The sequence below is a fragment of the Colossoma macropomum genome, unplaced genomic scaffold (assembly GCF_904425465.1).
Source record: "Colossoma macropomum unplaced genomic scaffold, Colossoma_macropomum, whole genome shotgun sequence".
NCBI classification, from domain to species: domain Eukaryota; kingdom Metazoa; phylum Chordata; class Actinopteri; order Characiformes; family Serrasalmidae; genus Colossoma; species Colossoma macropomum.
The window spans coordinates 5,144,445-5,157,993 of NW_023494807.1; the positions used below are offsets into that span (position 1 = coordinate 5,144,445).

At 43.5% G+C, this 13,549-nt stretch overlaps 1 protein-coding gene across 1 annotated transcript; it reads right to left on the reverse strand.

Annotated features, from left to right (window-relative positions):
* Positions 1 to 2,558: 2,558 nt before the first annotated feature.
* inhbab (inhibin subunit beta Ab) lies at positions 2,559 to 12,162 on the reverse strand. The gene is made up of 2 exons (XM_036556520.1): positions 10,858 to 12,162; positions 2,559 to 3,709 (listed from the first exon to the last, which is right to left on the reverse strand). The coding sequence occupies exons 1-2, from the start codon at positions 11,333 to 11,335 to the stop codon at positions 2,904 to 2,906; spliced, it is 1,284 nt and encodes a 427-aa protein (XP_036412413.1). The 5' UTR covers positions 11,336 to 12,162; the 3' UTR covers positions 2,559 to 2,903.
* Positions 12,163 to 13,549: the final 1,387 nt, after the last annotated feature.

Sequence of the window (13,549 nt, forward strand, 5' to 3'; positions counted from 1 at the left end):
ATAAACAAAGTCATTCAAAGTGGTTTGGTGTGAAATGCTCTGTTCCAGAGAAACTTAACAAGTACGATTTTTTCCCAGCAGTGACGATAGCTTAATGGTCTCCAATAGAGACAACTAGTTTCCTGTAGAACACACACAGATCCCATTAGGAAACCATCAGTTGCATTTAGAATCAGCCACTGGTCACCTGTTAAACCATTAGGATCCTTTACATTGTGATATCAACCCATAAAAAGGCCAAAAACACATTACACATTTTTCTTTTTTGTTTTTTTTTAAAGCCATTCATGGTGGAGAGGTATGTGCAGGACATTGAAAGGTAAAATAGTTCCCATAGAACACTTTATTTTTTCAGATGTACCACTATTTTACCAGTATCAACATTATATAAAAACTAAAAAGACACAGTGTGGGTTCTCTGGTGCTTTTGCATGGTAAATAAAATGGTTACACTTGTGTCGTAGACATTGTAACCCCTGGTTCCTATCACCACCACGTAAAGAAATCTGAACTGCTAAGTTTCTCTACAAATAAGCATTTCATATGAAAACACTCTGAATGACTGTGCATCACAAGCACTGAATTATGGAGAAATTGGTGGAATATTGCTTCAAACCAGCTTTAGGATAAAACCCTACAAACTTTGCCAAGCTTAGTTCAATGGGCTATCCTAGTCTGGCCATTGACATTAAGGTATCAGTTTTATGGTGAGGAATGGCCAGCTGGACATGCCTAGTGCCATTTTTTAAAAAAAGTCAATTCAACAACAGACCATGCCTTTTTTTAATGTCTCGTTTTGTCCCAGGCATTTTATAAAATGTTATTTTGTTCTCACTTCACCTGATCCCAAACTCTAAAGCAGGGGTGCCCAAAATGTTTGACTTGGGGGGCCAAAGTGCAATGTTTGTGGTGGGTCAAAGGGCCAAAATGACAAAACATTATATAAATAAAGAAGGTAGGTAAGTCAGTGAATTTTTAAAATGTGTTTTCTGACATTATACTATATTTTCTTACTAAATAATACTTTGTTACTAAAATAAAAGTTACAGTGATATAATAATAAGTAATATAGTGTAACTTTTTTTCTCACTTCACTCTTAAACATGATGGTCCTTCAAGGGTTTTTTTTGTAAAGAAAATGGTTCTATACGGAAATATGAACATTTAAAGAACTCTTTACATGATGAAAGAGTTTTTTGCATTGTGAAAGTGTTCTTTAGCTTGATGGAGAATGTGTTATAGATGGTTCTAAAGGGTTCCACTATTGATACAAGCCAAAGAACCCTGTTTTGTTACTATATAGAACCCTTTTTGCTAAGAGTGTGGGTGAGGGGGTGGGGTTCGGGTAACTTTCTGGTGGGCCACACTTTGAGCACCTCTGCTCTAAATTCTCCTACACAAATCACTGACTCTTAAATATATATAATTATGTAATAAGTGATCTTCAACAGCAACCCAACACCTGAAACTGTACTTCTCTAGCAACTGCCTTAATGTATATTATCAGACCTCATCCTACTCTGTTGCTACTCCCTCTGATGGGTTGCAAAAATCACTTTTGTTCACTCTACTCTGTCTAAGTCCAACTTATTGTCAAACTCATTTGCTGAAGGAATGGAGTGGGTGGAGTTGTAGAAATGACCCTAAAGGATCACTGAACATGTCAAGTTTATTCCTCTACAAAACTAAGTGTTTTGGGTTTGTCGTGTGAGAACAGAACAGAATAAAATCCATGTCAACAGAGTAGCATTATTTTTAGAACTTAGCTTTAATAGTGAAGCAAAGAGTATGCTGCAAAATAAATTAGATATAAAACATAACAAGCACATTTTCCATTTGTACAACAATGCATCTTATCACCTCATGTTGGATATCTGTACATACAAGGTTAACATTTTTAATGTCCCAAAGCTTTCTTCAATGTCGTTTGTTTTTGTCAGAACAAACGCAGTCACTTTTCCACACAAGTTTGTATTTCGTCTCGCTGCAGGACGAACATCTCCACCAGTTCCATTTCACCAGACTGTGCGGTAGCTGGCAGTGAACGCATGGACAACAGGCAGATTGAGAGAAAACGTTGTACATTGAGTGAGTTGAGGCAATGTTAAAGGAAAAATGAAAACTGGAATTTTGTGACAGTGATACATTTTGTTGGCCATGTATTGTTGCTAATTTTGACTACTACCACAGTCAAGCTGGGCATTCTGAAGAGTTCTGAAAGCTAGTAATATGTAGGTTCTTTGGTATACTCTATATATGATCCAAATGTACATCTTATTCTTTTGTGGCTGATATGATAAGAATGTTGGTTTAGTGCAAATTCTCATCACTGTTCATCAACATTCAGAATTTATAGTAAGTTAATAATAATAATAACATTAATAACAAAATAATAATAATAAAAATAATAGTTTGGCTCCAGTAGCTGGTCAAACTTTTTTTTTTCAAGTATCTCAAAAAAAGAAATAAAACTCTTTTCTTGTTGGGAATGGGTTTATAAAAAGAAAATCATAAAAATAAAATGAATGACATCCAATGACAACACTTGACAAGTTGCATAGTTCGTTTTTCTCGGGTTCATACTTCCGAGACGCTTCTCTTTATTGCAGCGCAGAGAACATGGAATGACATTTTTATCTTGACCATGCACCCATTCCCTCACACCCCCCCACTTCAGATAACAAAAATATATTACGTTTTTAAGTCTTCTTTTTTACATTTATATGAAAGTGCCACAGAGAGATCACTCAAACCAAGAGTCCCAAATAGATGGGTCCATAAACATAACCACAAGATAAATCGTCTGAGTCAAAAGACAAACGACAGTTTCGAGAAACGTTCGTGGGCTGACACAGACTGCTAGTCCACCAAGAAGAAGGTTTGTTAGAGGTTTCTCTCGACTTTTATGAGCAGCCGCACTCCTCTACGATCATGTTCTGAATGTCCTTTTTGATGATCTTCTGCTCTTCGTTGTAGTAGAGCATGGACATGGCACGAAGGCGTGTTGGCACGCAGCACGACTTGATGTTGGTGAAAGGGCTGTAGCCGCGCATGCGGTAGTGGTTGATGACGGTGGAGTGGAAAGAGAGGGCGGAGCCCGTGATGCTGGACACATGGCTGGGGCACTCGCCCTCGCAGTAGTTGGCGTGATAACCAGAAGGCGCAATGATCCAGTCGCTCCAGCCGATGTCCTTGAAGTTGACGTAGAACTGGCGCTTGCAGCAAGTGCGGATCTTGCCGTCACACTCCAGGCCGCGCTTGTTGCGCCGGTGGAGCGGGTGGTCCTCTGCTGGCCGGAGCGCCACCATCAGGAAGGGTCGGTGCGACTGTTCTTTCTCTTTCCCGTCCCCTGAGGAGATGATGGGAATGGCTCCGGCACCAGCACACAGAGGGCAGGACACCCTTAGCCGGAGCTCAGTGTTGCCCCCCCTGTCCAGTAGCTCCTGGACACTGCGTCCCACGGGCAGAGTGTGCCAGCCACTGCGGCGGGCGTCCACCGTCTTCTCAGACACCACCTGTTCTTGCTCCTGGTTATCCGGACTCGGGTCGGAACCGGGGCGTCTGGCCTGCAGAAGCTGCAAAGACACCTTGCCCTTGCCGCGAATGCCCTTGGCCAGCTTCAGAAACAGCCATACGTTGGCCTGCTCCACCAGGGACAGCGCACCATTTTCCTTGGAAATGTCAAATTTCACAACGTCAGGGGCATCTCCTGCAAAAGACATAAGAGAGAGATTCATAATTAATTTGCCACCTGGAGACTTGCATTTTAATCGTTTCTTTAACTGTTTGTTGTTAGCAACCCAGCACCACCAGAACCACAGTGTGTTCAGGTGGCCCCTCATAAAGCTGGAAAATAGTCACATCATCAAATCATAACGACCAGTTGTCTGCATTCCCTGGTCATCGGCTACTGGTAAATGTACCATGTAAACAATATGTTTACATGGTACATTTACAGAAGCTAGGCAGTAATGTTGCTTTTTGGTATACTGATATAGTTGATATTAGCTTAACTTGGTACATGTGGTAGATGCGGGTAAATGAGGTCATGAGACGCTACCAACCCTATGGTCTGCATTTAAGGGCTAACCAGCGTGTACCGTTGCAAGAGAGAACGTCTGTGTCAACACACAATGAAATTCTCTGGACCTACACCTTACCATAGACACCCTTTAAAACAATTATCTGTTCCCAAACTAGAGATTTAGTCAATTGATTTATGGTAAAATAGTACTAACAAAGTGGTATTTGTTGTGTGTGTTGGAGGGCGGCCAAACGGATGAGAAACAGCTGAATGGAATCAGGACCCCAGGGGGCTTAGTAAACCAGCATAAACCAAACGCTCGCTCTCTCCCTCTCTCTCTGTGAGAGTCAGAGTTAGGAGCTTTCACAGTCGTTCTCCACCATCTGCAGTCCTTCGTCAACACCTAGCCCTTCTCCATAAAAACATTTCCTGCTGCTAAAATCCTGGCACTCCATTTGTGTACATAAAGCCTGTCATGTTATGACAAGGGCCTTCCCAATAACTCGCACATGACTGTGTGCTCTAAGCCCGCTCAGATTCAGTTACCACTGATGATTTATTGATCTGTGATACTGGCTCTCTCGCGCCGCTCTCAGCCAGCCAGACCCCACCTCCCAAAGAATAGCTGCTAATTCAATTATTTAGTCAACATGTCTGGATAAAATACATGATCTGTTATCTGATATCGGTGAGCACGGCCCACTCACAAAACCGCCCTTTTTTTTAGACCCCTTTCCTAACACGTCGGTCTGACAGTGAAATGCCTCATAATGGGAACACAGGTGAGATTTTTACCAGCAGTCTGCGATACTTTCTTTCACCTTGTCATCCGATACAGCGCTGAAGAAAAGAGCTCTATGAAACTGAAGGAGGATTTCCTAAGCCTCATTCATTCATTATTCAATTGCAACAGGTTGTCCAGGCACTTAGAACAATGTCCGAGCGGATTTCTCTACTCCCTGCAGAAAATCTGGCCTGATAAGCCATCGATTGCATTCAAGACTTTGTGCTTGCTCACTGACCTACACTGGCCATCAAACATTTGCAGACATCTTGGCTTCAATTGAAATTTTGTGCACTTCGGCGACAGTCCTGCAACACTGTGGTTCATGTTCTCCAACGTGCCTTCTTTGGTATGAAGAGCAGGTTTTGCCCAAGTAATGATTTGTCACGTTTCTTTTCTCAACTGCAAAGAACAAATGTCAAGATATAAAAAGATTTATATTTAATACATTAAGTTATTGCAGACCTTTTTGAAAATTTTAAACGCTAGGAGTCCCAGACTTTTGAAGGGCAGTGTCCATTGTGCCTTCCACAACGGCACTTCAAATGAAACATCAAGGATTGTTTTTGAAGTTTAAACAAAGACTGAGTGGCCCACTTCTTCCATCCACAGTGGATAATGCTGTCAAACACAGCTTAGTGAAAGATCGAGTGTCACAACAGTGATGGTGGACTGACTTCACTCAGCTTTAAATTTCCATGACACTCTCTGTGACTGATGGAGCTGCAGACTTCTACCTCCTTTTGATTCTACTTTAGGAAGTGTTAGCAGCAGCGTCTGAAGGGTCAGTGGAGTGGCAACTACCAGACAGTCTGCACCAGAAATGCAGAAGTGCAACTCAGTGGCTAACTGTCTACTTTAGAGAGTAGGGGTGTAATGATTAGATATGATTCTTGATCGTGGGTTCACAGTTTGATATTGTCATCATATAAAATTCTAATGTGGAAAAATGATGATTATAATCATGTTGTATTTACTAACGGCACCCCACGGGAAATCAAAATATAAAAAAGATCTGCTGAGCAAAAGACCCCACCATATCTCCTCTTGAGTTTTTTTTTTTTGGTCGTGATTTCAATAAAGTCACACACTGTGCTCAGACTTGCCAGCATAATAACAACCATGTTTATCTCCAGCTGAACTAATCTCAACCAGTACTAAGAGTCTTTTTGTTGCTGTGACTATTATAACTATTATCATTTCTACTGAGCTCATGTCTCTTTTTCATCTAATGCTATTTCTGGAGTTTTAGGAGAAACATCTGTGACAAACTCAATACACAAATAAAAGTAGAGATGCGCAATATGTTTGTATGTAAAAAATGTGAATAGTAACCACTATACCCAGAGTTATTGATGGCAGTTTTAAAAAGTAACACTACTGGTGCATTGTTGTGTACCATGTATCATGGATTGGGGCAGTCATGGGCTGGAGGTTAAGGAACCAGCTCTGTGACTGGAAGGTTGCCGGTTCGATCCCCGAAGTCGACAGTACATGACTAAAGTGCCCTTGAGCAAGGCACCTAACCCTGAACTGCTCCCTGGGTGCTGCGGATAGGGCTCGCTCTGGGCAAGTGTGCTTACTGCCCCCTAGTGTGCGTGTGCATTCACTAGTGTGTATGTGGTGTTTCACTGCATGGATGGGTTAAATGCGGAGGTGACATTTCCCAATTGTGGGAATAATAAGGGTCACTTAATCTTTAAGTATTGAGATGTATTTCTGCCATATCGCCCTCCCCTAAATACAGCAGTAAGAATCACCATTAAATCTTCTGATCAGGGAGCTAGTCATCTTTTACATAAATACATAAATGGTTGACCAATGCCGTTGGTTAAAACGTTTTTAATTATTGATAAACAGTTGCTGTTTGAATGGTTGGGTTTTTCATTAAACATTTTTGAAGTGTACGCAAACTAAATGTAGCTTCTGGCACTTTTGCAACTAGGATATGTAGCCACAAGGTAAGCTATAGCCTGCAAATGTGTTTGCTAGCTAACAGTTAGCCTATGTAGTTAGTCCATGACAAAAAAAGGTTTAAAAGCCAACTTTATAAATTATACACATGAACTTCAAGCTAGCCCTTGTCAGGCCATATATGTTCCTTAACTTGGGCTAATGCTAGTAGTAAATAATGTAGTAGCTAATAATGTAGTAAATGACTGGTAGACTGTCACATTAGGCAGCATTCTTTCATTCAATAAAGCCTAAAGCCTTGGTCAGATAAAACTCAGTTCTATTCGTGATTTAAGTTTGTTGCTTAACAATTAATCACAGACTAATAAACTATCGATCAAAAGAGTTTGCCAAAGTTGGCACCCCTACTCCTGATCCATCAAGAATTAGTATTTAAGCATTAAAACTTGCCTCTGGGACTAGAGCTGGTAGGCAGGAGCAGTGCTAGAGTGGGTGCTGATGGTTTGCAAACTTTAGTGTTCAGACAATGCAGTTACATTTGATGGTATAATAAATAAAATGTTTATATTCTCCACGATGCACATTGTCACAGTCTGGCACTGTGGTATCACAATGTCACGGTGCATTTTTACACCCCTCGTAGAGAACAGTATTTTGCTATTCTTGCAAGTCACTCATGAGCAGAGATAAAGTTATTGCCTAATCTTTTATCAATGGGTACAAACACACACACACACACACACCACATGCTAAAGTGATGGCAGAGGGACCGTTATCTATTTGCAGATGAAATGCCAGCTCTGTGTTTTATCGACATTGGTTCCTATTTGAACAAGATTTGACATTCAAGACCGCAAGTTGGACTTTATTTCTTAATCTAACCGGAGCTGTTCTGTTTGTTCTCACAAACATTAAGTTTGCAGTTGCAGTGTGTGTCCGTCTGTGTGTGTATCCCCCGTTAACCTGTGCCCTATGCATCCGCTTTGAGGAAGACTCTTTAGTAACCCTTCAGTGTCAGGAGCAGCGGCAGACAGAGGTCATCTGTGCCTGTCGTCACGTAAACTCAGGGACATGCCCCTGCAACTCCCACCGAACAGACAGTAGCCAGCGCCTGCTTATCACTACAAACTGCCTTTCTGTGCCCAGTTTATTTGTAGAGAATGAGCGCACCATCCGGCCGCAATGCTGCACCGCTCACTGTATGTCTAAACAAGATTTTTCAGACTGTTTTCAGACCAAAAAATAACTTCTCAGTCTTTATCAAACAGCTAGTCACCTGTGTATCCACCAGATTACAAGATTAGAGCCAGGCAGTTGGACAGTATTTATTGTTTTCATGAGAAATAGTCTGTTCTGAGCATATTGTGGATGTCGCCAGTGCTTAAAGAACACTGACCAACTGAATGTTTCACTACAAAAATGCATAATTAGTTATTTATTTATTACACAGATATTTATAGTTTTGTTGGCATTTTGTAAATGTAGCACTACTACTTCTTTTTCTGTTCCAATTTGTCATACTTTTTAATCTGTGACATCTAACATACTTTCATTTTGAGGAGTCTAACCCATTTCTGGCTTGAGAATAATGCCTCTGAGATCAACTAGTGATCCTGCAAAATGGCCAGGTATGGTCCTCTAAGTAAACTCATGGAATACCTGAGAACAATTGCAATTCCTGATCATCCCAACTCTCTCCTGTCTTGCACAGGGTCAGGCAGTTCTCTACAATGGACAGTCCCATCTCCCCAAACCCTGGTTCAAAGGTGCGGGGCGAACATGCAGGCTGGAGCATTGCGAAGCCGATCTATTATTACTGGTCACTCTGAAACACTCTCACCCTTCTTCATGAATGAGCAGGCAGCTTGAATAGACTGGTTTGAGACCAGAGGCCGCACAGGGTGCTGGAGAACATCTCAAACAGCTGTACATAAAGGCACTCCACTGTCTCTCACCACAAAGACAACAGCCCTGACTCAGGGAATGTCAAAATCTCATTAATGATGCCTTTGCTTAGTTTAGGAGAACTAAGGATGCATGTCTCTCTCTCTGTCTTCATCTCTCTGCATTTTTTTCTCTCTTTCTACCCACTCACCCCTTTTTGTTTCAGTGAGCGCGGACACTTTGAAAGAACCCCCCCCACACCACTTCCCCAGGCCCGGCTGAGTACGGAGTAATTACTGGGGCCCATATTTTGATGAATGGAGTAATTATGTCCAGCTAACAACCCTGTGTGTTTGTATGGATTCAAACCAGTCACCCTCTCTGCCCCCCTGCCGTCGTTAATGCCCTCCGATCTCAAGACATGAAGGGGTCCTTTTTTAATCGCAGGTCCTTTGAAAAGGGCCTATTTATAGCCTTGGGCCATTATGCACGTTTATGTAAGCGAACGGGAGTGGGGGAATGCGTGGTCACATTCTTTCGTGCACACAAAGATGCAACTAAACGAGGTGCTGCAGCAGCACCAACAGTGGTCGTCCTGCAGATAGAAAACATACATGACTGCCTATCAGCAGTGTCACCAGTGGCCACAAGGCACTAAAGATAGACCCAGCTTGTTATCTTTAGAAACGCTCCTCTGCCACTGAAAGGGCTGTTTGCCCCACAAATGAGTTTCCGTCAGTTTTGTGCCGCAAGCTCATTCATTTGCGCCTCCTATGGGGCCAGATCTGATAGGATAAATGGCGTTGGCCTTTTTTGTAGGAGTGTCATATTGATTTGTGGCTCCATGACATTGTTATAAATAAGTCATGAGGAACCAATTAAAAATGGAATGCCTTCGCAGAACCTTCCCATCCCACACTATCTCTGGCGAACCCACTGGGATAGAGTAGGGCTATTAATGGCTGCTGCACTGCATTCTGCAAGCCTGCATGCTTTTCTTTAATGACCGGTCCCCCCTATTCTGAGGGCAGCGAAGGCATCCTCCTGTCTGTAGGCTGCACTGTGATTAGAGGAGTATCGCTCAGTGTGTCACACATGGGAGAGCACCTTGAACCGGCAACCCAGCAACTCCACAGCAGGTGGAGTGCAGGTAGAACTCTCGGTAACCCTTTATTTGGATGGTCTGCTGATGATATGTAGATGTTTAACTTGCATACGCTTTTCCTTCACCCTAAACCAATCCTGCTAAGCTTTAGCGTAACCTCAACCCAAAACTGAAAGCTAACAATCGGTTTAGATTCTACAGGTGGGCACAGGTTAAGCCTATTCCTAGAGTTCAATTTTCAGCCCTTTTCCCCGCCGGCTGAGTTCTTTAATCCGACAACAGGACTAATCTCTGTCTGGAAATCTGACCCCACATCTCAAAACCTCCTGCCCTCAAATTTACACCTAAGCAGCATAGATAGGGATCATATTCATGTGCACCCCCTCAAAAGGAACTGGGTTTAAGAACTGTTGAGAGGAGCACAGTTCTCTTGCCACATATCGGTAGCAGAGCACAGACTCAGACAGAGTTTCCTGGCTGAATGTTCCACAGCTGGAGAGCATGTGTTAGCTTTTGTAGCATTCTGACCCATAGCAAGCTCTCTCCCTTTGTTTCTCACAGTCTCATCCCTGACCTTTTAATATACAGACAATTCACAGAGCACTTTAGGAGCTTGTCAGAAACAGTGGTCTCAGTTCAGTTGTTTCTAACAGCATACATACATTCCTTTTTGTAGCCCTGCTTATCTTATCGAATGAACACTAAAATAGAAATTCAGGACAAATCTCAGTATTATGAATTTAGAATAGAGCTTTTTCTGTATTTTTCTGTATTCAGTGTAGTTATTTACTTTTCTAAATTTTGTGTTATTTCAAACCAGTGGTTCCCAGCATGGGTCCTGGAGAACCCTGTTCTGCATATTTCATGTTTCTCCTGCTCTAATACACCTGATCCAACTAACTGGTTAATTAACAAACTCTTCCTGAATTGAAATGTGTATGTTCAAGCAAGGAAAACACTAAAATGAATCACTGTTTTAAATTAACTTTGAATGAAAAAGCTATGCCAGTACGAGCAACAGTTGTACTAATATAATATATGCTTTTCTAATCTAAGCATCTTTTTTCATGTAAGTATCTTCCATCATTAATATCAACTCAGTATGTTGCCAAACATACCAAAACCCAAATTCACTCTGGGACTCACCTGGCTCTGCAAAGGTGATGATTTCGGAGGGCTGCTCATCCTCATGCTCTCCGGTCTCCTCTCCCTCCTCTTCAATCTCCACCGTGCCGTCCCGGGCCACGCGACCCATGTGCAGCTTGCGCAGGGCGTTGAGCAGGGCGGCACGGGGCACCGGGTGGCTAATGTTGGGCCGCGCGCTCAGGTGCAGCATGTTGAGAATGTGCCTCTTCACCGCCTCCACCATGCCGGGCTCTGAGGCCACTGGGTCTTGCTGTAACTGGGCAAGAGCACAGGACGGGCATGGGGTAGCTGGGCTGTCCCTCTGTTCTGTGTCCTGGGACCCAGGCTGAGGCTCCTGCTGCTGCTGCTGCTGGGTCTGGCTCTCTGGTCCCGCAGGCGTTGGGGAGCAGCGGCTGGTTAAGCAGCCGGACAGCAGGAGCAGCAGGGTCAGTGTCAGGGCGAGGGAGGAGGAGGAGGAGGAGGAGGAGGAGGAGGACATCCTGGGCACGGGACAAAAAGAGGAGAACAATCTCACGACTGACACGTCCCGGAGCTTGCTCGGCCGGCTCGGCTGCCAGCAGCAGCAGTGGACAAGCGGCCGTCCAGCCTGTTCAAGAACTGAGCAGGCGGGAAATAAGAGGCGTGAAGGCTAAAATAATCCTTATCTGAGAGAAGCGGCCATGGCGACAAGAAGAAGGGGTCAGTCGACAGGCGGTCCTGGACAGGAGCGTCCCGGACAGTGAATAGATTCTGCTCCGGAGGTTCGGGTCCGGCTGTGTTGGAGCTGGTTCTGCTCTGGCTTTAGTCCTGGGTCCTGGTCCTGGGTCCTGCTTGTGGCGCTGGCCGTGGTCCTGACGGTCCTGACGGTCCTGGTTCCGGTTGTGGTCCTGCCGAGCTTCGGACAGCAGAGGTGCGGAGCTGTGGAGAAAGCTGACAGAGTGCAGCTCACTGTGCCGGAGTTGAATGGTTTTGTGGAAAGTGGGCAGGGTTAGACAGTTCTCTGACTCTTTCTCTCTCCCTCTTTCTCTCTCTCTCTCTCTCTCTCTCTGTCTTCACTGTGTGTACCCTCTCGCTTTCTCTCTCTCTGTAATTATACCTTCCTCCCCCTGCTTTCCTCCCTCTCAGTTTATTACTATCTTCCTCACTACTTCTGAGTCACTAACTTCTACTTTCCTTTTTTTCTTCTCTCTCTCTCTCTTTCTCTCCTCAGCAACTCCCCCAGTAATATGTGTAACAGTTTTTTTTCCTTCCCTGGCAAAGAGTTCCTAACACTCACGCGTGCGTTCTCTCTGTCTCACTTTCCTCCCATCGGTACATCTCTCTCTCTCTCTCTCTCTCTCTCTCTCTCTCTCTCTCTCTCTCTCTCTCCAGGCATCGATCCATCTGCTGCTGTTCCGCACGGTGTTTTAACTATGTGTCGGGACGCTGCGATAGGGGGAGGTGAAGGACTGACATGGCTGTGTGCACAACATACACATGTGCAAACACATACAGACTCATTCATGCTCTGTCTGTCTCTCCTTCTCTTTATCTCTCTCTCTCTCTTTCTTTCTCTCACGCACTTCCTAGAAAGAAGCACAGCTTGGGCATTTCCTCTACCAATGGGGGTGTTCTCTGCACCGAATTAACTACTCAGCATGATGTTATCATAGGCCACATGGCTCAAACCACCAGTTTGCTACATATTTAACATTTAATCATTAAACTGAGAGTCTGACTGCTCCGAGGAGTGACGCAAACATATGTTATGTCACCTGTTGGACTTTGCTAAAAATAGCCGGACTTCCAGCCCATTACTTATGATGACTGAAGAAAGACGTAAAGCAGCAGCGCTGATTAACTCGCTACATAGATAAAGCCAGATGGTTAGCCATCATTTATCACAGATACTTCTATTAGACATGATGCCTCCATAGTAGAACATGAAGATGATACCTGAGACCACATGCCGACCACAGCTCCACGCTCAATAGGAGGCACTGCATTACTCCCTCTTGTGGTAACAGTGTACATCCTCTGTGAAATGCTGCATTCATTCTTTCCTGTCCATCAGAGAAAGTCACATACAAGACAAATGAAACAAGTAAAGCAACCATTGTTCACACTTTACCTGAACCCACTGCATAACATTGACATAATCATGCCATAAACATGTCATATGCTGGCATAAGTTTTCGTAACAGATGTTGCTCGGTAATATAACATAATATGTCATGGTATCACATAACAGACTTAAGATGTCATGACGGCAAGCATCATGGCATCTGTCATGACAATTACAAGAAACACTAACATGACACTGTTTTAGTACTGGACAATTCATGACAATTCATGTGTTTATAGCACTGTTATGTCAATGCTATGTAGCAGGGTTCAAGGAGAGTGTTAGCCACTTTTCTTTAGAGGAGAACGAACAAACCAGATTGTGATGCTTTTCCAGATGTGCAGAGACTCCAGACATTTTGGATTCCAGGCGCTATGAGGACAACGGCTAGGTCACGACCTGTGCGTGCATGACTGCTAATGTGACAAATTTCACAACAGGAGACATCAACTTCCAAATTTTATAAGGTTTTAGAAGGTTTCAGCTCCTGAAACCTGCAGTGTGTGGGCCTTGGTCAGCATCTACCGGCATTCTGCAGTGTCATGTAGATTAATGCTTCACTGCAGAATGTCGTTATGTTGATGTTACTGCATAAATAAAGGCGAGTCA

What these genes read in the sequence shown, in the direction of transcription:
- inhbab (XM_036556520.1), bottom strand. Translation starts at nt 11,335, where the DNA reads ATGTCCTCCTCCTCCTCCTCCTCCTCCTCCTCCTCCCTCGCCCTGACA. An exon ending in CATCACCTTTGCAGAGCCAG is followed by an intron (nt 3,710 to 10,857) that starts GTGAGTCCCAGA and finishes TGTCTTTTGCAG; the next exon opens with GAGATGCCCCTGACGTTGTG.